A 25,081-nucleotide genomic window follows, 5' to 3' on the forward strand; every position below is an offset into this window, starting at 1 on the left:
CTGTCTAGTTGCTGCTACGTAAACTACCAACCCATCTACCGATCGACATGCTAGCCTAGCAAAGGTGTAGGTGAAATAACACCTGAGAGTTCCATATATGTATGCGCGAATGTAATTCGGACGATTCAAATCACCGCAGCCCAGACAGAATATCCTCGGACAACAACGGTACGGTACAACTTGCACGCCGTACAACCGACTAACCTGCCACGATGGCCGGTGGTGCGGAACGTTTCGTACTTGGCACTAGCGTTAATAAAAGCCAAGTGCGGCCGCGGGTTGCGCCTAACTTATCGGTTGGTCTACGCGCGGTGAAGATGTTCAATCAGCCGACGCAACACGTGTTAATCGCTGCGTTAGTGTGTCTAGTGTACGGTACCAGTGAGTTTCCTGAATACACCAAATTCCCACCAACGCCGTTGGTTTGCATCACCAGTGGTTGCATCATCGGGAAGAACCGGGACGGCTTGGAGGGAAACCAGTACGAAGCCTATTTCGGGATACCGTACGCCAAGCCGCCGCTCGGAAAGCTGAGGTTCAGAGTGAGTTTTTGGTGGCAACGAGCGACGAACAATAATTGATTGCCGTTCATCTGCAGGACCCTGTTCCGGTCGAATCCTGGGTTGGATATTACGATGCCACCTACGAGCGCAGTAAATGCATGCAGAAAATCAATTCACACCCGTTATCGCAGGTGGAAGGAAGTGAGGATTGTCTGTATCTGAATCTGTACAGACCGAAGGTTTGTGTTTATGCGAGGGTTTTGGTGTGATTACATGTGACGTTGAAGGTTTTTGCGTGTGTTCTGAAGGAAAAGTGATCGAATAGTTTCAAATCAAGTGTGAAATTGGCAATCGTGCAGCGAAGGTTGCAAATGAATGCAAAAAACGCTGAATAATTAATGCATTGCATGGTGTGAAATTTCCAAAACGCGCCTAAAGTGATTAAGCGAAGAAGTAATTTCCCTACCGTTCGCTGTGGAACCGTTTTATTGACTTGGATTAAGGTTAATAAGAACATTAAAAACACCGTTATGAGTGGATACCTCGTTTCATGCTGCCGATGAAATCTAATTTTGTGGATGTGCAGCAGTTTTTTCCAACATTGGAGAGTTTTTTCTTGTTCGAATCGAAAGCGTATAGCTCGTTATTGAGAATAAAACCGTGATTTTATTAATGTGTAATAAACGTTAAAAAGTGGTAAATGTAATGTAACTAACAATCGTGCACAGAAAACACGTCAGTGACAGAGTTCAAACCTCCCAGTTAGCCTCGAGGTACGGCACTGGTCTAACAAACCAGGCGCCGCATGTTCGAATCTCTACTGGGAGTGTAAAAGTAACAGTCTGTAGGACTGTAAGTGTCGATAGGATGGTAGCACAAGCCCTGTAATTGTCCTGTACTGGCTACGAAATCTGTTGTGTATAAAAACAGAAGGTCGAATGAGAAGGTTCGAAATCAGAATGTAGCACCTAGACTTTGCTTTGACAGAATTAAAAACTCGTTGTAACTGTGAGAACTTCTCTTTTGACAAATATTTCATAGCAATTCCATTAACAAGCTCACCCAGCAAAAAAGTGTTCTGTTTTTTTTGTTTATAGTAGGCGAAACCTCTGCACTATGGGCCAGAAATTAAAATTTCGGGACAAATATATTTGCGGTTAAACGGCATGTCTCAGCTCAATGTGGTCTTCGGCAACTTTTTGAATAAAAAAATGATGCATCTTTTGAAGGGGTCATCCATTATTTAGGCGTTACTTTAACAATAATTTAAATAATAACTTTTTGAGTAAATTTTTTTTCACCTTTTTGGTTTCAAAATATTAAAGATAAACTAATTACAAGCATTTTTTCTGAAGATATCAAACTTTTACCTTTTACCCATTTTCAGCAATAGACCTTTGTTTATAAACGACTCCTCAAATCACATTTGTTCTTGTAACATGTTTGTTTCAATAGACAGCTCAATGTGATGTTCTAGACAACATTTTGCACATAAAAGAGGAATATTTTTGCCGAAGACTGTTTTGCTTTATATGCATTAATAATTAAGATACAACTGATTTTAGGTTAAAAACTGGCTGATGAAAAATCCCAATATCAATAATATCCCAATGTGCATTATTTGTTTTTTGTTTTTAAAAACTTCAGATTTATGCAAACTTTAATTACAAACTAACAAATAGTTCACCCCACATTCCTAACACATTTGGTTATTAAATAGACACCAGCAGTTTTTTCAAAAATATTGCATAAGTTAGAGCTGAAGAGTCACAAAATTGCACGAAATTTTGTACACGGATAATGTTTGGGAAATTCCAGGCCACTTATTTTCCCTTATTTTAATTTATTTTCTCCGTAAATCCAAAGAAAAACTTCCGATTTTCTCGGACATCGCTTATTGCGAAAGTTCATAACTTGAACCAAGCAACGTAATGTTTTTTTAAGGAAATGTAAGAAATTTTTTCCAGCAGCGCAGTCAAAAATCCATGTTCTAATGTGAAATTAAAGAAAAGAAGAAAACTATTTCCAAATTAAATTCCACTATATATATTTATATGCGACAGATACGTATTTCGCCTACGACTTGCAGGTTTCATCAGTGTCTGAGTTCGGAAACGTAGGGGCCGTAGGCGAAATGTGTATCTATCGCAAATAAATATAAATAGTGCAATTTGATTTAGATTAAAAGTTCTCTTATTTTCTTTAATTTCACATTAGAACATGGATTGCAGGTTTTGTATACTACTAAGATGCTCCAAAAACTTCAGTCAACCATGTTCTAATGCTTAGAAATTTTTTAAAATATCCATTCTTAGACCAACCTTCCTTATTGTTGCCTTAATCTTTATAATGAATTCAGACAATAATTAATTTTTATAACGGCAATCTTTCCTATGGACGGAGCGAGCGGTAGAAGAAAGTAATGAAATTAAGGTGTTTATATTATCCAAACAGAGTGGGACAAGACGTGAAGGTGAAAGAGGGGAAAATTAGATAATACAGGGTCATTAAAGCAACGCTTCATAGGTTCACCAAGTTACATAACAAAGTTGGTTCCTCATTACCTGAGCGGGGGGATCCGTGGGATAATGGGAGCCAATTATAACTGGATTCGAACCCACTGACTACCCTAGGCTCTGAGATTCGTAAATAATAAACCTTTGGGCCACAGCAGACTGGATGAAAAGAAAACGCTACAATCCCCTAATAAGGGGATTAATAAAGCGTGCGACGTCTTTAAAACTCCACCAACACTGGCGGGCCGTGGAGTAGCCCGCACTCGTGTGATCTAATTTTTTCAAGCGCACGTACTCCCCTCTCTCTTTTTTATATTTATTTTTCTATAATTATCTCATTCTCTCTTATTTTCTCTCTCTTATTATCTCTCTCTCCATCTCTCCATTCTCTCTCTTTCATTATCACTTTTATTCTCACTCTCTCTTTCTCTCTCTCTCTCTCTCTCTCTCTCTCTTTCTCTCTCTCTCTCTCTCTCTCTTTTATGCTCTCTTTCAAATCAAACAAACAACCAAAATCCGAATGACGCAATGTCACCAATTGCCACAGAAGGTCGAAATTTTATTTGACCGAAACTCGAGAGGCCGACCCCCTAATTGGCCGAATCAGATAATTTGAACTTTTATACATTTTGAAGCCATGTGATGGAACCGCATTAATGATGCCTCCGACCCACCGACGGAAACGGTGGTCTAGTCCATGCAAACCTAGGTTTATTAGATTGCTAAAATTATTCATCTCTAGAGATTTTCCCTCAGTTAACTCTACCCGAGCGACAGCGAGTAAGGACAGCACGCACTTGGTAATCGCGAAGGCCGCGAGTGTTATTTTCAGTGCGCTTATTAATCGAGTGGATCGAATGTCATGAATGGTTTTGACGCAGGACTACGTCTTTGTTTACTATACTGTGTGTACTATACTGGGACTGGGTAGCACTTTGTGAAAACGAAAATAGAAGTGTAACGTTTGAATGAAAGATTTCAAATGCTTATAACTACTAAGCTACTGAACGAAACTGAACAATTTATATGTCGTTGGATAGATCAAATGACCAGCAATTTCATGGAGGGTTAGAGATCAATTTTATGGAGGGCGTAAGAGTGAGAGGGCTCCTATACAAATGACATACAAATTTCCTCATAAATCTAGAACTAATCAAACAAATGGAACCAAATTTGGTATGTGGTGGTTTCAGCAGGCAAGAATTTTTCTCTATGGTGAATTGAGACCCCTTCCCTCTTTAAGAGGGGGGCTCTCATACAAATAATATACAAATTTCCTCATAACTCAAGAACTAATCAAGCAAAAGGAACCAAATTTGGCATGTGGGGTTTTTTTGGAGATGAGATTTTTTTCTATGGTGTTCTGCGACCCCTTCTACTTCTAAGAGGGGGGGGGGAGCTCCCATACAAATGAAACACAAATTTCCTCATAATTCGAGAACTAATCAAGCAAATGAAATCAAATTTGGGATGGGGGGGGGGGGGTAATAGTAGGCATGAATTTATTTTATGATGGTTTAAGGATAAGGACTCTAAAACAAATAAAACAGAAATTTTTGCGTATGTGCCATATTTTCTGCTATGTAACAAGCGGTAAGCTGTGAAAGTAAACTAGTAAAATCTTCTCAGGGTAAAAGACAGTGCACCGACGCCGCTAACTTATGTGCCTGTTACCATTCATGTCAAAAGAGAAGGACATTCGAATGGCACGTCATATTTACGATGAACGTGCTTTGGCTTTAAATTTATTTGTAACCAATGGCCCTTTTAAAGGCCACAAGCAAGTTAAAGTAAGATTATTGAAACATGCCAAACTACGCATAAGAATATCGGATGATACCGAAACCTGCTACTTTTGCATCTCTGAAATTAAAAGCTCAGCGTATTTGCGCTGAAATGCACTTGCAACGGGGCTCTTGCTGTATCTAGGATTAACTTCTTCGGAAGTTTTCTTCCTGGAGCCCAAATCCTAACAAGTCATAGAATTTATGAACTATGTAGTACCGAATTGGAGCACAAGATTACAACTATCTGGCTTAAGGGGGCATAGTACCTTTTTCGCCATATTTTTTGTCTTTTTTCAAATATTTTTTTCTCGATAAGGCGAGAGGCGAATCAAATCGGGTTTTTTGCATTCAAAACATTGCATTTTATACTAATATTTATAATTTTGTTTTCATATGGGAACCTCGGATTGAAAAATTTCAAAACGACATAAAAGTATATTAAATTATCTCGTGTTTGACTCATCCTTTTTTTTTTTAATTCGAACTATAACAAAATGGCGGACATTGAAACATAAAAATAAGATTTTCAGTCGATAAAATTTGCTTTAAATATTTCTAAAAAATACAAAAATTGCAATATCGAAAAAAGGATAGGTCAACCACTAGATAATTTTGTTGGCTTTCTAACAAAAATAGAATCATGAGAATTGCTTGAGCCGTTCTTGAGATATTTATGGTACCGACTTTCAAAACCTGGTTTCGAGAAAAACGGCGTTGAAGTTTTTATTTGCTGTGTAATCGCTTCAGACATGCGCGGTACGAATAGCTGTAACTTTGTCAATTTTTGGAATTTGTCCAAACGGCTTCAAACACATATGGTCAAAATGTTAATCTTTCGAAATAATCAATAAAAAAAATTCGGTTTTTAAAAATTGAAAAGGTACTATGGCCCCTTAACTCCAACAATGGGATTAAGCAGTCCGTGAAATATGTAGAGCAAACGAAGCCTGCCTTGTGGTCTATAAAAATAAGCCTTGCTGCATAATCTGCACAGGGCCTCGCGCCTTGTAACGCCTGCTCTGGTCACCGGTAATCTATTTTAAAACAAATGGACAATAAAGTAGATCATGTACAGAAAAGGAATACATTTGGATTCGATTTCGGAAAAACTGGCGTCTTGCCGTCCCTGAAATACACACATAGTTTAAACAACTGATGTCGGTAAAATTTTACTGACAAGGAAATATCGCTATCGGACACAGCACAGGCTTAAAGCCCTACCATATACGCCATAGTGTAGTTCTGTTGAACCAGAACTTCACGACACTGCTCGTCTAGGTGTTCCCTATGGAACTTTTTTGAGAAAACTTGAAATTTGTATAGCAATGTGACTCAACGGAGGCGCATGGTATATTGTGAATATACTGAAAACTTTAGTTGCAGCACCAAAAGAAAATGATATTGAATAAAAAGTAGGATTTAAATATGCAACAACCGTTTCCAAAATCACTTTTACATTCACCTGGAACTGTTATTAAACTTGTCTTCTACTAATAATTTGTTAACTGCGGTACAAGTTATTCGTTTAAGATACAGGATGGAATTTTCTCTCTATTTAACTAGATACGGTGGCATAATTGGAGCAAACATTCAACAATGTTTACAATACGTTTGCTGCTAGATAATCGTGCACGTTGGACCCCCCTGTTCCTGGTGCCGGTGGTGTTGTTGAAGAGGTCTATTTTCGTCGCACTGTCGTCCGGCCCACCGTAGCCTGCTAACTTGCGCTAGATGTACGATGGGAGTCTCCCCAAGCAGTGCCTGTAGCTCGTGATTCACACGCCTCCGCCACTCTCCGCTTTCAGTTTGTACTCCGCCAAATATCGTCCGTAGCACTTTCCGCTCGAACACGGCAAGGGCGCGTATGTCCTACGTGAGCAGCGTCACGGCTTCAAGTCCATAAAGAACTACCGGTCTAATAATGGTTTTGTACATTGTTAGCTTCGTACGGCGGCGTATGCTTCCTGATCGTAGCGTTTTACGAAGGGCAAAGTAGGCCCGATTTCCCGCTTGGATGCGCTGCTGGATCTCCTTACTAGTGTTGTTGTCCGCGGTCACCAGCGATCCCAAATACACGAACTCCTCTACCACTTCTAGTTCGTCGCCGTCAACGGTTACCGTCCGTGGGAGGCGCGCGTTTGTTTCCTTTGAGCCTCTTCCTTTCATGTTTTTGGTCTTCGACGCATTTATTTTTAGCCCAATTCTCCTAGACTCCGCTTTTAGTCCGGCGTAGATTGCTTCCACCGTCGCAAAGCTCCTGGCTATGATATCGAAGTCATCTGCAGAGCCTAGAAGTTGGCTACACTTGGTAAAAATCGTGCCTCTCGTTTCGATGACCGCTCGTCGGATCACCCCTGTCGTGCTCCGAGACGGATTTGGTGCTGTCCTTCAGCCAGCCTTTTTTTGCCAGCGCCGCCGTCCATCCCTTCTGCTGTTCGGGGGTGAACAGCAGAGTACCGCGCCGCCGGTGTGGAACCGCTTCCTTGGGTTGAGCAGTGGTCTTACCCTCCAAAGGGGCCACTGGTTTCGCTGTCTGCTGCTGCTTCTGCTTCTGCTGCTGGTCCATGAGGGTGAGATCCTTCCTCTCCGAAATCCGTCACAAGAATGCCAGTTCGTACGGAGGGCAGCTGTTTATATAGCTTCGCTCTGGAACCAGGTCCAGAGTTGAGGTCTAAAATCTGATAAAAATGTGGTCCAAAAGATGATCCACAATCTAGTCTAAATCTGTTCCAAAATCTGGAATAAAATTTGGTTTAAAGGATGTGGTCCACGTTATAGCCCAGGCCCAAAGCATGATCCAGGTCTAGAATCCGGTTTAAAATCTAATCCAAAATCTGGTTTCTGGGTTAAAATCTGATTAACAATGTGGCCCAAAATCTAATCAAAAATGTGGTCTAAAATCTGGTTTATAATCTAGCCTAGTTTGAGAAACATCTAATACAGTGGTAAAGCAAAGCAAAGCCTAGGTGCTACATTCCGTTATCGAAACTTGACCTTCTGTTTTTATACGACAGACTTCGCAGCCATGCGATGATCAAAAATGCGGTTCATAATATTACCCAAAACTTGGTTTAAATTTGATGAAAATGCGGTTCAGAATCTGGTCAAAAATATGGCTAAAATTTAATTGAAAATTTATTCCAAAATCTGGTCTAGAATCTAGATCCAATTTGTTCCAAAATTAGATACAAACTATGGAAAAAAATTCAGTAAAAAATGTGGTCCGCTCTAGTCCAGTTCCAAAATAGGGTCCAGGTCCAGAGTCTGGTTTAAAATCTAATCAAAAATGTGACCCAAAATCTGGTTTATACCCTGGTCCGATTCCAGCATATAAACCCATATTTGATTCAAAATCTGGCTCAAAATCTGATAAAAAATAAGGTCCTGAATCGGAGCAAGGTTCACAATCTGGTCCAAATCTGATAAAAATGTGGTCCAAAATCTGGTCCAGAATCTGATGCAGCTCCAAGCTCTGGTTCAGGTCTAGAATGTCATCCACGTTCCGAAACTCATTCAAAATCTGATCAAAAATGCGGTCCAAAATGTGATCAGAAATGTGGTCTAAAAGCTGGCCGTGTCGTGTAATATGATCTGATGAAAATGTTGGTCAAAATTTGGTACAGAGTCTAGTCTAAAACAGTTCGAAAATCTGAAATAAAAGTTGATGCAAATTGTGGTCCACGATGTAGTCCAAGTCCGGAATCTGGTTCAAAAGCTGATCCAAAACCTAGATGCTGGCCTAGAAACTGATTAAAAATTGATTAATCTGGCTCAAAAAATCTGATTAAAAATGTGGTCCAAAATCTGGTTCAGAATCTAGTCCAAAACTGTTCTAAAAGTTGTTACAAAATTTGGAACGAAATCTGATAAAAATGTGGTCCATAATTTGGTGCAGGTTCAGAATCTGGTTGGTGGTCTAAAATCTCATGAAAAATAACATAGAAGGAACACTGACTTAAAAAACGAGGAAGTGTTTAAATCGGGTCTTCGCCAAGGGTACCACAAGGCTCTGCAGACAATCAAAGCAATATAAGAGAATTTCATGCATAACTTTACAAAAAAAAATAAACTACTCTAGTTTATCCTTACGTTTATTCCCTACGCATCCAGACTTCTGAAAAATGGCAACTCCGGTTGGAAGGCTGTAGGCTGTCTTATTCCATTATACCGAAAATAGACGTTGTCGAACCTCAAGAATGTTATGTTCCTCTATAATTTCAAAATTAATTAATATTTGTGGCTTGTGAAAGAGAACCAAAATTTATATGATGAAAATCATCAAAATAAACTTTTTTCGACTTAATTATTTTTTAATTTTAGAATTTTCTGAATTCTGAATCGATGTTCCACTCCAGTCAATGTATAGACATGCGATTTCTCACCGTTTTTTTTTTAACTTTTTCACTGGCCACACTTTCAGTACATCATGGACCCGCTGCCGGTAATCGTCTACATCCACGGAGGCAGCTACGCTTCCGGATCCGCTTCAGTGGCCGAGTACGGCCCCGAACGGCTGATGAACACCCGCAAGGTGATTGTGGTCGTGCTTCAGTACCGTCTCGGTGCGTTCGGGTTTCTGTCTACCGAAGACGACTGCGCGCCCGGCAACTACGGTCTCAAGGATCAAAGTCTGGCGCTGCGATGGGTTCAGCAAAACATTCAGAAGTTCGGTGGCGACTCCAAGCGCGTTACGCTGGTAGGTCAAAGTGCCGGCGGCGCGGCCGTTCAGCTGCATATGATGTCACCGTTGAGTAGAGGCACATTTTCCAAAGCGATCAGCATGAGTGGAAGCGCGATAGGCTACTGGAACTATAACATCGATCAAGCGAGGGTTGCACGCAGACAGGCAGCCGTTCTTGGAATTCCTGACGCGTACACAATACCCGCCACGCAACTGATCGACCAGTTACGCGCGGTGGATGCCATCGAGCTGGCTAAAAGTATTGACCGACTGAAATACTTCTACGTGCATCCAACGGCACTGTATCAGCCCGTCGTAGAGCGGCACGTGACAAATGCAACATTCATGCCCAGAGAACCACGAGCTCTGTGGGCGACGGGGAAATTTGAGAAGGTTCCCTGGGTTACGGGCTTCCTTCCCAATGACGGTGCCGCTGACTCACTGGGCATAGTGTCCAACGTTACTTTGCTCGAGCAGCTTAACGAAAAATCCCGGATTTACATTCCACGTCTGGCCGGAGGAGACGCTGGCCCACGGTCGACGCAGATGTTGAAGGAACGTTTCTTTAACGATAGTGCTTCCAGAGAACATTGGTTGACAAAGGACAATTTTTTGAACATACAAAATGTAAGTGTTAGATTCGTAAGAATGTGGAACAACGTTCGAATCTATTATTTGTTTCTAATTACAGTTGCTCACAGAGTCAACGATGCATTATCCAATAATCCTAGGTGTAAAGCAGCATACCGCGTTAAAAAGCTCCAAAAGGGCACCTGTCGGTGTGTATTATTTTAATTTCAAAGGTCGGCACTCGAATTCCTACCTGTACACCTATACGAGGGAAGATTTTGGGGTGTGCCATGCGGATGAACTGTTGTATCTGTTCCGAAACACTGCACTTGCACCCGATTTTGCCACCGGATCGCCCGAGTACGTTATGGCGAAAGCATTCGTAGATTACATCGTCAAGACGGCCTACGAAGGGTAAGTTTTGTGCTTCATTTTAACAAAAATATGTTTGATGTTTATGGATTTTAACTTTAAATGCAGTGTCGTTGGTCCAACGTGCGAACGGGACGATTGTCAACTGCTGGAATTCGTCAACTCGGACGATACGAAGGCTCCAGTCGAACTGAACCTGTACAACGGTTTCGACGAAGAAATGTTCCAGTTTTGGCGAAAGTTCTATCGGTTGCAAGGAATCTAGTAACTATAAATCCATTTGCTTTAGAAAATAACTTAGAAATATGTTTTTAATGTCGTGTGACTAAAACATCACATCCATGGGCATGCATGCATTGAAATTAACCGGTCTGGTTTAGCATTTCATTTTCACATTCTTCGGTACAACAACGATTCAGCTGCTACGCAGACCACCCTTGAAACACGTGCGGCCAATTGTGTGCTGCATTGTACGAAACATAATCGATTGTGATGCGGTGAGCCGGAGGCGCACGGCAGGTACATTTTCCGATTTGCATCACCAGTGACCAGTTTATTATTTAATAAATCGGTTAGAAAATTGCCGGATATTTAAAACTGAACGATTGTGCACTAGCAGCGTGCGAAGCACCTGGATTTTTTTTTTGCTCGACAAAAAAAACTGTTTTATTATTTTTTCCTAGCCTAGCGTGCAGAAAGCGTTGGTAAACAACTATCAAACAGAGCTGCAGAAACACTGCATTTTTTATTGAAAGTATGTGAAATTTTATATTTAAATATAAACCAATTGAACGGTTGAATTAATTAGCTTAGAGTGAAATTAATTTCAAATTGGATGTATAAATGTTGGTTTCAGTATGTTATTTTCACATCATTTAAGCGTTTTAAAATCAATCAATTCCGACATTAAATTTAGCAAATACAACAAAACATTTGTTTTGTTTATGTAAAAGATATACAAATCCTGTTTGGCCTGGATTTAAGATTCAATGCAATGTTATCCCAATACAAACTAAAATTACCGAATGAGAGAACATAACATCAGAAATTAATCTAAGTTTCATTGCGAAAGTAAAAACGTCTACATCTACTTTCCATTTGATTTAACGTTATTTTTATTATCCTACACACTGTTGATGGAAGGTAGAGATAATAGAGATAGAGATGGAAATAGCGGTTACATATCATTTTGAGTCATTCCATTCATCTATCCCCGCAAATTTATAAGGTTAGATGAAACTTACCAAGTTTTCGACTCTAGCTCTGGTGAATACTTTTCTCACTGTCCTGCTCGCGACATCTTTAATACTCTTTTGCTTAGAAGACCTTGTTCGACGCAAGTACAGACTCAGTAGTTAAAAATCCATAAATGGATGCCGAAAAGCGAGCGAGTTAGATTTTTAGATTCGAGCTTAATTGCATACTGATCCCAGCCCAGTTGATTCTTCAGTGATCCCATGCCAGTCTATAATATTCTAAGAGATTGGCGGATTGTCACATCCAGTATCTCTTGCTTAATATCCTTTAAAACAGTAAATTCACTACCTTTATTGGCATTTTTTGTATTGTTTGAGGAGTGAAATCCTTCAAAAACACTCACCTGGATTTTTGAAGCGGGAACCTCACTAGGAACATCACTAGCAAAACAGGATCACAGTCCCTTTGGATGAACTCTGTAATGGGAAAGCATTTTAAAAATTAGAATTATCTAAAACAACTAACAGGTCTTGGCGAGTCGTGCTTGCCATCATAATGTAACGTTACACTACTGAGCAGGTATTCTCCCTTTGTACACCCGGTGGTCCTACATAGATGAGAGCTAAGTCCACCATGTCTTTTTTACTTTCTACAAAACACGTCTAGCATTCGGTTTCGCCATTGCGATTGCTTCAGTTAGCCATCTTTCGCCGAAACAGAAGTTTATGATTCTTCCACTTGCAAAATTACGCCTATTATCGGTAATAAGATTTTTATTTTGACAACTCCTTTCTCTGCCGGTCTACGATAATGCTGCGCGCCGTTAGATCTCGCTCCACCAGGTCTAAAGGGTGTCCCACATCGAATTGCACCACGGAAGAAACGCTGTAGAAAAGTACCGAATTGACCGATCCTTTTCAAACTTTCAGACAACAAAATATAACCTATTAGTAAGCTTTTGGCATATTTGTTTCATTCAACTTCAATACCATAACCGTCTGCTCGCCCCTTACGATAAACTCCACTCAAAAAGTTTTGTACAATCTGGCTGCAGCTTCATCTGTACGGAAATCCACTTTTTCTTCATGTCTTCCTCAGACTTGACCTCCTTGGGATGCTTCCGTAGTGCCTGCTTAGTAATAGCCTAGTATTTTTCGATGGGCCGTAGTTCCGGTGCGTTGGAGGCGTTCATGTCCTTGGGTACGAAAGTGACTCCGTAACTTCGTACCACTCAAATACATCCTTTGAATAGTGGCACGAAGATAGATCCGGCCAGAAGATTGTAGGACCCTCGTGTTGCTTCGACAGAGAAGGCAGATGCTTTTGTAAACACTTCTTGAGGTGGATCTGCCCGTTTACAGTCCCGGAAGTCACGAACGACGCACTCCGTTTGCCACATGATGTATTTCTTGGCAAACTATGAAAGTTTCTGCATCCTTACGTCCTCCGGAACATCAAACTTGTGCTGGGCGGTGAAGTACAGTAGCCCCGGAAGCTGCCGGAAGTCCGCCTTGACGTAAGTCTCATCATTCATGATGAGAGAATTGAGGATTTTCCAGGTGTTTGCACCAAATAAATTCGCGGCGTTGCTTTTCGGGTGACGCCATTTTTTTCCAATTCTCGAAAAACTGATCGCGATAAAAATATAGTGTAAATAATGCACTTTAAATTCTACTCAAATTTTCAAGAGAAAATACCCATTGGGTAATGTTCTACAGCGTTTCTTCCGTGGTGAAATTTGATGTGGGACAACCTTTAACCATCATGTTCGGTGCGTCCCTGGTGCCTTGCTCCTACCGGATTTGAAGAAAATACCATTTTCACAGAATCGTTGTACGACCTTATTGAAACATGTCCCATACACCTCAGCCGTCCACACAAAGCCATCATCTTTCAACGAAGCCGGCTTGATCGATTTTCAAAAATCAGATCGCATATAGCGAAAGTCGGCGGAAAATGATTTGGCAGACGACATTGTTCACAGTATTGAGAACGGTGATCGCACGATAGTTTTCACAGACCAGTTTTTTACCTTTCTTGTATATCGGGCAGATAACCCTATTTTTCCACTCCTGTGGTAGCTGCTGTGGTGTGGATATTATCACTACGACCAGCATTTTGATCTATTGTGATCTTATCCAGGTGTTGTTCCGCACTTCATTGTTATTGCAATATCGCTATAGAGTGAGCGAACTGCTTATTATCCGTGCTTAAAGTGTCGGTGTGTTCACCCCATTTTCCATCTACGCTTCTTACTACTTTTCAACCAATCTAGCTCTAGAGCCAAGAAGTGCGGAGACTAGTTACAATTTGTCCTTGGACAAGAGGCTTCATTCGCACCTCGAGCAAGTATCATTCTTATAACCAGTCCCGGCTCAAGGTTTCATGGTCGGTAAAGCAGAGTTCAGCAGAGTGAGGGTGTGTATAAGTGTATGTATGTGTTCCTTACTACTTATGCATTACCAATCTCGTTCCTAGAACCAGGAAGCGGAACAAGCTATAATTTGCCCTTGAACAAAAGGCTTCATTCGCACTTCAAGCAAGTACCACTCTTATAACTTGCCCTGGTAAGAGGCTTTCATTGTTAGTAAATGCAGAATGCAGTAGGAAGGATGTGGAGGGGCCTGAGAATAAACCCATGCTAAAGTCACTTAACATCGAATGGCCTGATTCTACTAAGATTCGAATCCACGACCACTCGCTTATCAAGGCAGACTCGGTAACCTTGCAGCCCATCGCTTGCAACCCATCCCAAATGCTTACAGCCAGTGTCGACAAGTGACCAGCTTGCTTCGATGCAATCCTTCCCAGCCGATTTTTTTGTTCTTTAGTTACTAGATGGCGTATCGTTGGGGCTGACATCTCTTCCACGGTTGTCGAACTGTCCAAAATACTTTCACCGCCGCCATAGCTCTCCACCTGAGCGTCACGTGCAAGGTTAGTGCAGAGAGGTTTTCTGATGTTCGAATTTGTTTTTCACCCCTGCTGGGTGACCCTTGACGACCACCGAAATTTTCAAAGCGAAAACTGTTGAACTGTTGGTCACGTGTTCAACGTCCTCACCAAGGTGGGTTAAAATAGATGATCTAGCTTTCACAGTTTGTAGAACAGAAGTGCGCGGAGCGATTGGTGTCGCAACCATCTGCGTTGTTTATACACATTCAACAGCTTTTGCTTTGAAAATTTCGGTGATCATTAAGGGTAACGCAGCGGGGGCGATAAACAAATTTGAATATCAGAAAACGTTTCTTGCGGGATGCATTCAGCTACGGGTAAAATACCGCGAACTGCCTTGATTCCTCGTACATCTGCTCTTCCAGGCAGCGCTTTTTCTCCCGGAAGCTTGGGTTTCGATTTACTGCATCTTCTTCTGTCTGTGTCTTCCCATGTTCTGACTAGTGGCATTACGCTTTTTTGACGACCCCGAATCTTACTCCTTATCCATCGCCCTACTACATTCATCGTCACACTAGTCGTTCCGCCGATTTTGTGCCACATGCCCAATGATGCTCTCCGCTACATTGTTAATGGATGTTTTGATGGTATTTAGTCCTCGAGAGGGGATTTCTCCAGGTTACACTCATCAGGTAGCGGAGCCTCGAATGAATGCGCGTAGTCTACGGTAACTTTGAGTGAATCTACTTAACAACGGCTCGTTGTTCAGCTTCCGAGGTGGGGCTGTGCAATGATGCTCATAGGAAAAGATCTACAGCAGGATTTATGGATTGAATGTGCCATGGAATCCAAAATTTTCATGAAAGTTTGCTCGGCCATAGTTAACAGATTTACGGACAAAAATTATATTTAAAAAATTCGAGATATCCTATATGTATGTATATGTAAGGGGTTAGCCACCATCACTCAAGGGTTTCCCATTGTATGCAAGTAGAATTACTGCAGAATCACATTTATCTACCTAGCAACTTTCATATCAATGCTGTTCGTGAAGGACTAAAACGGGTTGGGTGGATCTATAAGCAATGTCGCTTATATGATTCCACGGGATAAGATATGTGTTATATGAATATACATTATATGAAGATATATGGACAAAAATAGAACAATCTCACCAGCAGTCCTTCGAATAGAATAGAGTTGCATCATTTGAATTTACATGAGTGCTTCCATTATTAATTTAATTTTTTCTTCTGGTATCCATGAGCATTATTAAAACTTTCTTCGGCCCGAGTTTTCACTGTACAGTAGGAGGTGCTTGCTTCCAAATAATTAAAATAACTTATGTTAAGCTTACCTACTAACAAGGTCATGTGGCTCAGCCGTTATCCAAACCCGCAGTTTTGTGATCAGGCAACCGGGAACCACACAGCATCGCACCTCCTAGCTTGGCTACTCAATAGAGCATTACCGGGTAAGGCCACGTGGAGGCGCTAGGGATGGCTAGAGCTATGTTGGACGCTTCCTCATTTACCTTCCCGATTTCATACCCACATTTAAAAAATTCGAGATATCCTATATTCCCAAAAATCCAATGAAAATGTTCCGTCGAAGAAAAGTGATTTTATGGCTCACTTATTATCCACAATGTGTTGTCAGCCGGGCCAAGGTTAACCTTAGGAAGTTGACCACTTCACTCTCCCTAAGCACACTGCTTCAAACACCCTCCCATTCATTGATGTTGTTTGATTACCCCAAGTTTTAAGTACCAAAAAGTGTATAAAGACGCGGATATTGTGAACTGAGTAGGTGGTGAAATGATTCGGGGTTCGTGCACCTGCGCCACACTCCTTCCAGTTTGTCACCATGAATTGATCGCAGGATCTTACGCCCGAACACACCTAGAGCTCGTCGGTTGCTCTCCCTAAATTTCCACACAGTATCACCAAAACCAGCTTCTTGTAGAGCACGAGTTACTTTAAGACAAACGAACTTAAACGAGTCACAAAAGAGTCCAATATCTCACCCGCCATTCTGACGCTCGACTTTGAGCCATCAAGGGTAGCACGTATTCAGTTTTGTTGGAAAACCATGTTCAAGTAAAATCCACCACAGCTTATTTCGTGTAACTGAATCGTTCGCCGCCTTAAACTCTATAAACAAATGGTGACTGTGCAAGTTGAATTCTTGGCATTCATCGGGGATCTGCTGCAAGGGAAACATTTGGTCGTCGTGGAGCATCCCTTTTGAAAAACGCACTGGTGTTCGCCAATGAAAGTTTCCTGCAACGGCTACAGTTGTAAACACAGGATGAGGGAGAGAATGTTGTATGATCGATAATTGCGCCATTCGAATCGATGGCCTTTTCGACGTAGGACTACGTCTTACGGCAAGTTTTGAGATAGGGTGTCATTCCAAAAAATCGAAAAATGCGAGCGTCACGGTTTTCCGATCGATTTTCAATATTCTTACACCAATCGATTGGAAAATCTTCTAAGAATTGGCCCAAATGAAGAAAAGTATGGGGTCTTGATGTTGAACTATTGAAAAATTGAATCGTGATTCGTGATTGGTTGTTGGAAATGACGTCATCAAAGTGGAAATGTTTTCACATTTCGGCTTATAATTCAGTCAATTTTCAGCAGATTTCCAAGATATTTACACCAATTGATCGGAAAATCGATTTGGAAAATATTGAAAATATAAAAAACTATTGATTTTCAATGCGCGTCATTGGAAAATTGAATTATTTTCATTTTTTTTGCCTTCCCACGTTAGTGCTTCCCTAGCACGGACGACAGAAATATATACGATGTAAGCTATGGGTTAAGCTTCCCTATGATTGTATTTAATTTACGCTCTATAGAATCCGATCGAAAATTGTTGAGCTTCAGCTGTTACTGCTTCCCCGGGTAAGGCAACGAAGACATCCAAATTCACCAAGCGAGACGCCAACAAACCGGAGAATTCATCGACTCATCCGCCAGTGAACGATATGGTTTTGGTTGCTATGCCTTTTACTGCGCATCGTCAGTCGGTCAGCGGCTTTCGTTGGCGACTCATCGGCAAGCAGTTAGCTTCTGATACATTGGACAGGCTGCTTTCGAGTCACATGCGTGGCATAATTTTGAAGGTCATGAGTCATGATCAAATACCAGTCCAGGTTGGCCTCCTGGACTGGTATTTCATCATGACTCATGACCATACACTAACGGCTTCGTCGATCGCATAGCTGCTGAGGCTTTCCGGCTGGTCTGTTGCAACAAGCCGTGCCTGGTTAGCGGTTATCGGTACTCCAATTTACCGAAAAGAGAATTACGTTAGGTGCGTTAGTGCAAATTTATTGCAAGCTAGGGTCTTGATAATCAAACAATCGGCCCTTTTAAGGATCACACAACGATTGAAGAGTTTATTTTATTTTATAGCCCAGTTAATACCATAATAACACAGGCAACGAGGGAAAAGTTAAATTTTTCGCAGTTGCGGACGACCAACAAATGGCAGGAATAAGTTTTCTGGTCACGAGCAACATTGTCTGCCACTTCCAAAACGTCTGTAGCTTGTAAATGCTTTATTATCAGTGTTCTTCTTTTGTAAACTGCAGAAAAGTTTTGCGCAAACTTTTCAGCTTTTTGAAAACTCGGGCGTACCGTCTACCGATTAGCAGAGGAAAAGCACTATTCAACGTAGAAACAGACCATGAAAATTTATTTACTGTTTGGTTTAGTGACTTTGATTCGTTTTAATAAAATAGATTCAATCAATTTATGGAAATAACTCCAAAATCGGTTGAAGATTGAACGTAAACAATGTTACTACTAGGATAAACGTTGCATATGTAGGTTGTATACATGAAGAATCGTATTATTACATAGATGGATACATCATAATATCGCTACAAAGAGACTTACGTAGTCCTACGTCACCTATACGGTCGTGTCTTGTGCACACCGCCTCAGATTTTTTTGTAAATAGGACATATCCCAAGAAACATTTATGCGCTGGTTAAACATTTTAGCAGCCAGAATTATTCAGCCATAGCTGAATATGCATCGAATAACATTTATGTAAACAATTCTACAATACATATTCAACCGAAATTGGAGAACTTATACAACATATTTCGTTTGAGACAGAAAAAACAATTGTTAAGCAGTTATATCGCCTCTGTGCGCCTTGGTTATTTAAAAACGCACAAAAGCCTCTATTAAGCTACATTACAGTTTCAAAGCAGCTATTAGCAAGCCCGAAACTTGACTTAGATGTTTAAGAGCCGAAAAAACGTTTTTATATCAACAACTAAACCACAGTTCAGCCACAGGTTGAATAAATTCTAGCTGCCTGAAATTGTTACTTAGGTAGCTGCTTTCAAAGCTGCAATGGAGCTTAATAGAGGCTTTTGCGTGTTTTTAAATAATCAATTTGCGCAATGCTGTCAATTCTATTTTTCAGTCGCTTAATCAACGTTTCATCAACTTTTATGCAGCCAAAAAATAATCTATTTTAAATTTAAAAAAAATAGAAAGCGTCATATTTATTTTGCTATGGCGTTTTAGCTAATTAAAAATGCATGTCGTCATCTTTCGGGAATTAGGCTGAACTATGGTTTAATTTTAGAAATAAAAACCTTTTTTCAGCTCTTAAACATCTAAATTTGGTGATTTTATCAAGCTTCGGGCTTGCTAATAGCTACTTCCGAAGCTGCAATGGAGCTTAATAGAGGCTTTTGCGCGTGTTTAAATAACCAATTTGCACAGAGCTGGAAACAAGGCGCACAGAAGCTATATAAAGGGCGATATAATTGCTTAACAAATGTTTTTCTGCCTCAAACGAAATAGGTTGTATAAGTTCTCCAATTTCGACTGAATAAGTATTGTATAATTGTTTCCATGAATTTTATTCGATGCATATTCAGCTATGGCTGAATAATAATGACTGCTAAAATGTTTAATCTGCGCATAAATGATTCTTAAGAGGGATTTTTTTATTAAGATGACGTTTATTCAGCTAGTATAGCACAATTATTGAGAATATTGACGGGTTGTGGAGAGGTTGAAGATGCGCCTAATCTGCTTGTGATACTATTATGTGAAGCAGCTGATTTGCAGCGCATTCGCTGACTGCTTAAACACCAATAGAATACAGAGGCCTTTGCTTAAATTTATTTAGCGTCTAGTCCATAGGCAGTTCCACCGCAGTCCACACTCTTAGTATAACCTGATACTTTCCAGTTGCCTTGCCGTTTATCAGCTCTTTAGCTGGTTTTTAACCTCGTCCAAGGTTTGCGGATCCATCATCCTCAATCGTTATCCTGTTTCTGTTGACAGCTCTATCTTGTTCACCGTTCAATAGTTTATCGAAATGGTGTTTCTAACGCCTGGTCACAACCGATTGGTTGGTAATCAGGTTCCCCTCCCCTGTCGTTGCACATAACAGAAAGTGGCACGGTCCGGTTCCTGATTCCGTTGATCGTATCGAAGAAACTTTTCGTTTCTTACGACGATGAAGTGTCTTTTCGGGAGCTCTAGCATCTCGGTAAATCTGCCTCTGCTGTGGCGTGTCACAGTTGCAGCCAATATGTGAGCTCTGGTTCGATTCTTCTCGTCAGTCACTCGTTGGCACTCTGCATCAAACCACTCACTGAACACGGATGCCGCAGCTACTGGACCATTATCAGGATTTGGACGAAAGAATAAATGCCATATGAATGGTTGAATGACTGCAAAGGAAGGAGGAGTCGAGTGTTCAAACGCTCGAGGCAACATTGCTCAATAACGCCTATAAGGTGCTCTCCCGTATCCCGTTCTGTTTGAAGGCGGCATATAATTCAGTCTAACGAAATGAGCTATTGCGTATAATGCTAGAAAATGGTTTCCGAAGAAACTAGTTAAGTTGATTCGTTTAATGTTGAGTAGGTCCAAATCATGCATCGGAGTAGGAGGATTGCCTTTGCATTGCCTTTGAATACGAAGAGCAAAGCCATTAAAGTTGGTTTACTGCTTGGATTAAGAGATACAAACGACGGGTCGGTTTCTCGAATTTAACCTTTAGCTAAGTTATCCTCGTTCTGTTCGCCTAGCTGAAGGACTTCCTACGGAACCGTGTCGGTCGGCTACTATTGATTAAACGATGGAATGCGTACTGCAACCAACCTGGAGAACGATGCCGTGCTCAGCGCATTTTATGTTTCAGGATTTTTTATTTTTATTTAGCTAATTCGACGCTCTTATTCGTCAATTTAAAATTGTTTTTACTCGCTTCATAGTAATGTCACTGCATTACTTTAGTGCATTTCGGTCAACGGTGGTTATTAGCTATGAGTCCCCGCCGTTGAGTCTATCGCTGTCATTCTCCGTTATCGCTACTTTCTTTTTTCAACCACCCACTGAACTGAATTCGAATTCGAATTCGGTTTCTTTCCATCGTTTGTTGTGTTTAGTATTATACTATGTTCTTAACTCTAGCCCCATTTGCCTGGTGTATATTTGAATTGGTCGTATTTAAATACTCCGAAGATATAATCTATAATATAATATAATCTGGTCGATGGTTGAATATAATCTCCCACACTATCGACATACAGAGCAAAAATATCACTAATTGTTTCAAAATAAGCGAGAACCAACCGGCAAAAACATTAGCGATTATTTGGCATTTCACCGTTTCCATAAGCTAGAACTACAAAGGTTATCGGCAATTGATAATCGAAACGTCGGCCGACCAACATATTATATAAGCCAGAACCCGCAGCGAGCGCAATCATTTCATTTTCTGGCATGGTGTGGATCGTTTCGAACCGCCATCTACACCACCATGTTTCGGCTAGTTGCTTTACTCGGACCGATATTGCTGGTTTGTTGTAGTGCCTCGGATGATACTATTCGGCCGAATGGACCGCGCACCTGTTTAGCGGACGGTGGATGCCTTCAGGGGCGATACTTTAGCAGCCAAAAGGGAACCCGGTACGAAGCTTATTTGGGTGTTCCGTATGCAAGGCCTCCGATCGGTGAGTTACGATTCAAAAATCCTCAACCCCTCGAACCGTGGACCGGGGTTTACAATGCGACCTATGAGCGTGATAAGTGTGTGCAGAAAAATGACCTCTGGCCTAATGCAGCAGTGGAAGGGAGTGAAGATTGTTTGTACATGAACATATACAAGCCCGAGGTGAGAAATATTTTTTATTTTGTTTATTATAACAGAGAATAATGGCATTTATAGTTTCCTAAAAATCCAGATAGGCCTTTAGCAGTGATGGTGTACATTCATGGCGGAGGATACTTTGCCGGATCAGCATCGAAGGGTGAGTTCGGACCGGATCGTTTCATGGACAACGGAGAGGTTATTATAGTTGTGATGCAATATCGGCTGGGAGTGTTCGGGTTTCTGTCTACCGGTGATCAGGTAGCCACAGGTAACTACGGTTTGAAGGATCAAAGTGCTGTGCTGAAATGGGTTCAGAAGAACATTGCGCAGTTTGAAGGCGATCCGACGCTGGTAACGTTGTTTGGACAAAGCGCAGGTGGTTCATCGGTGCAGATGCACATGATGAGTGATCTGAGTAAAGGATTGTTTTCCCGTGCGGTTATCATGAGTGGAAGTGCGCTCGGATTCTGGCATCAACCTGTTGATAATCCACTGGAATTTGCTCAGCAACAAGCCACTGCCGTAGGAATTCAATCAGCCAGCACAATGTCCTCGGAAGAGTTGGTACAAGCTTTACGTCAGGTCGACGCTCTTGAACTAGGTGGAAGTATTGATAAACTTAAGGTAAGACATATCTTTTTTCTACTGTTTTTGTTACTAACTATCAACTTTTAGTTTTGGCACATATTTCCGTTGGTCGTTTACCGTCCGGTTGTGGAGAAACACGTTGACGATGGTACGTTCATTAGCCAAGATCCTCGTACGCTTTGGGCAACCGGAGCGTACCATCAAATTCCATGGAGAATTGGTTATGTTCCGAACGAAGGAGCGTTTGCGTCGTTGGCTCTTATCACCAATACATCGCTGATCGCTGATCTTAATAAGCACGCTGATTCATATATTCCTCGGATGTTCGGCGTCAAAGAAGATGATAAATCACGGAGAATGCTTAGACAAAGATTCTTTCCCGATGGAACCGACCAGGACTGGATAACTGTTGCAAATTATGCCAACCTCCAACACGTAGGAAAAGCATTCCCACCTTTTTAGCCTAAACGAATTCTAAAACCAATTTTTCGTTTAGCTTTTTAGCGAAGCATTCATCACCTATCCAGTGGCGTTGTCGGTCAAGCAACATATTGCTAGCACTGTCAAAAATAAATCACCAATCGACGTGTACTACTTCAGCTTCAAGGGCGATCACTCACATTCGAAATACTTTTCGCAGACAGATACGGATTTCGGGGTGTGCCATTCGGATGACCTATCCTATCTCTACCGCTCCAAGGATCTGTTCGAGGATTTCGAACCGAACTCTTCGGAGCTCGCAATGGCAACACAACTAGTCGATTATTACGTCAAATTCGCTTACGATGGGTACAATACGGGCAAATACGTATAATTTCTGATCAATTAAATTTTTCTCTCATTTACAGAGTAACGAATGAGAGCTGTAAACAAGACTGTGACATACTGGAGTTCACTAACTCCAACGATCCTAACAAACCAGTTGAAACCCGCACTAAGAAAGGATTCGACGAACAAATGGTCGCATTTTGGAGTGAAATCTACGACTGGTCATAATTTTTCCGCTACGCTAAGGTATACATACGATAAAAGTAAAAAAAGACTATAAATTTACGATTTAGATTTAAATTCTTGATACAAAATATGACCTCAGGCGTTCGCACGCATCAAGTAATTATAGTGTAAGTCTTTGATTGTCCTTCTAAAGAGCATAGTCTTTCTCGTAGAAAGCAGAACCGAATAGTTTGGTTGCGTCGCAGCCGGCTATTTAGCTATCATTCTCGACATTCTCTCAAAATATACAAATGATCCGGTTTGCTTCATTTTTCTCACTCTCATTATCACTATTCTAAATCAAACATACAAATAAAATAAAATTAAAAAAAACATGTAAGGCAAAGAAAACTATGGCTGAAATGCAAACTTCAGTAAAGTAGAAGCAATGATTAGATTTAGAGGCACAAAACTTCATGCCTTTTCACATTTTCCGCTAAAATTAAGCAAAAAAAAATAAAATTCAAAATTCTTTTTCCCCTTCCCTACATTAAAAGAACACTATAAAAGAAAATATGAGAATAATATGTATTGCCTTTGGTACCGTACGTTCGCTGTTGTGATTTGCCTCGCTCCCTCCGCTCCGCAGCACCATCGAGAAGCTATTTAAATCGGCGACAGTGTTCTCCGCTGACTCTCGCTCAGATCCGGATGCCAGAAGTCGACGATCAACACCAGCCGCGTGCCGGTACCGTTGTGCCACACCTCGTGCTCGTAGCTGTCGTCGAAGATTAGCCACTGGCCGTCCTGCCAGGATCTGGCGTGGAAAGAAAATCAGGAAAAGGAAAAATTATGTGCAATTAGATTTATGGGTCGTAAAAAATTTGAGATCAAAAATACAATCGAAAATATTTAGTTAACTATAACAGATCCTACCGACATTTTTGGCAAATAAAATAAAATAATCGCTGTATAAATGCATTTCGCAAGCAGCCTTTTGATGTGTTCATCTAGCAGTAGGCGACTGCGAACGAAAATATCTGTCTGTCCCATAAGCAAAGCAAAAAGGGAAAAAAATAGTGATGAAGTGAACTTAAGAGCAACCAAGTGCTTAAAATTAAAGACGCTGTTTGCAAAGTAATATCTCAGATTATCATGAGACGAATGGCGTATAATATGCAAGTACAAATCTGCTTAATGTTTTCGCTCTGATTGTACATAACACGTGAAACCTATGTGAATATTTTCGAGGGAACATTCGAGGCGGTAATAAAACAGTTATAATTTGGTTCCAGCGAGGAGAACCTAGTACAACTGGGTATTCTAATTGCCGATGGAAAACAATTTGAGTACGAGCGCATTTTATGAGCCTAACTTATTTTTAAAGATGATTTCAGAATGTATCTGAAGATGTGCTATTTCCGTATTTGATTAAAGGATTTCCAGGTGATAGTTTTGTGAAAATTATTCAGCCTTTTGACCTACAGGTCAAGGTTTGGCAATTCAAAACGCGTCTAATTGAAAGCGAATCGAAGGTACCCAACCTAATTTTCTTTAATGTTGGCAAAAAATACTTTTTTGATATGATGATCTAGATTCACTACAACGGAGATAACCGGAATGTATGACCAAAACGCCTCAATATACCTCTAACTCTATATAACTCTATGAAATGCAGCTACATTACTGATGCTTGTTTTGGACGCTATCTGGAATACTTTGTTTGGGGTTTACATTTGTATACTAATTTGCCACTGTCAACTGTGGCGCTGGTGGTTTAACAAGGGTATTGCGGATATTAACACATGTACATCAATGTGTCACGAATTTATTTATTTATTATTATTATTAATCAACGGGCTCGATTTGGCCCCAATGATTGGCAGGTTAACA

The 25,081-nt window shown here is 40.8% G+C and overlaps 2 protein-coding genes across 2 annotated transcripts in view; one reads left to right on the top strand and one right to left on the bottom strand.

Moving 5' to 3' along the window:
- Positions 1 to 212: 212 nt before the first annotated feature.
- LOC128736857 (uncharacterized) lies at positions 213 to 23,825 on the top strand. The gene is made up of 11 exons (XM_053831356.1): positions 213 to 542; positions 599 to 742; positions 9,227 to 10,114; positions 10,179 to 10,471; positions 10,538 to 10,693; positions 14,538 to 14,563; positions 21,348 to 21,688; positions 21,743 to 22,291; positions 22,343 to 22,690; positions 22,752 to 23,044; positions 23,104 to 23,825. Exons 1-11 carry the CDS (start codon positions 213 to 215, stop codon positions 23,249 to 23,251), a joined length of 3,516 nt encoding a protein of 1,171 aa, XP_053687331.1. The 3' UTR covers positions 23,252 to 23,825.
- The window catches only part of LOC128738702 (aspartyl/asparaginyl beta-hydroxylase), a 35,362-nt gene continuing 33,593 nt past the window's right edge, over positions 23,313 to 25,081 (bottom strand). Inside the window, exon 10 of the mRNA XM_053834027.1 lies at positions 23,313 to 24,005. Coding sequence (XP_053690002.1) covers positions 23,855 to 24,005 — 151 coding nt within the window. The 3' untranslated portion in view covers positions 23,313 to 23,854. The remainder of the gene's footprint in view (positions 24,006 to 25,081) is intronic.

The sequence above is a fragment of the Sabethes cyaneus genome, chromosome 2, assembly GCF_943734655.1.
Source record: "Sabethes cyaneus chromosome 2, idSabCyanKW18_F2, whole genome shotgun sequence".
NCBI classification, from domain to species: Eukaryota; Metazoa; Arthropoda; class Insecta; order Diptera; family Culicidae; genus Sabethes; species Sabethes cyaneus.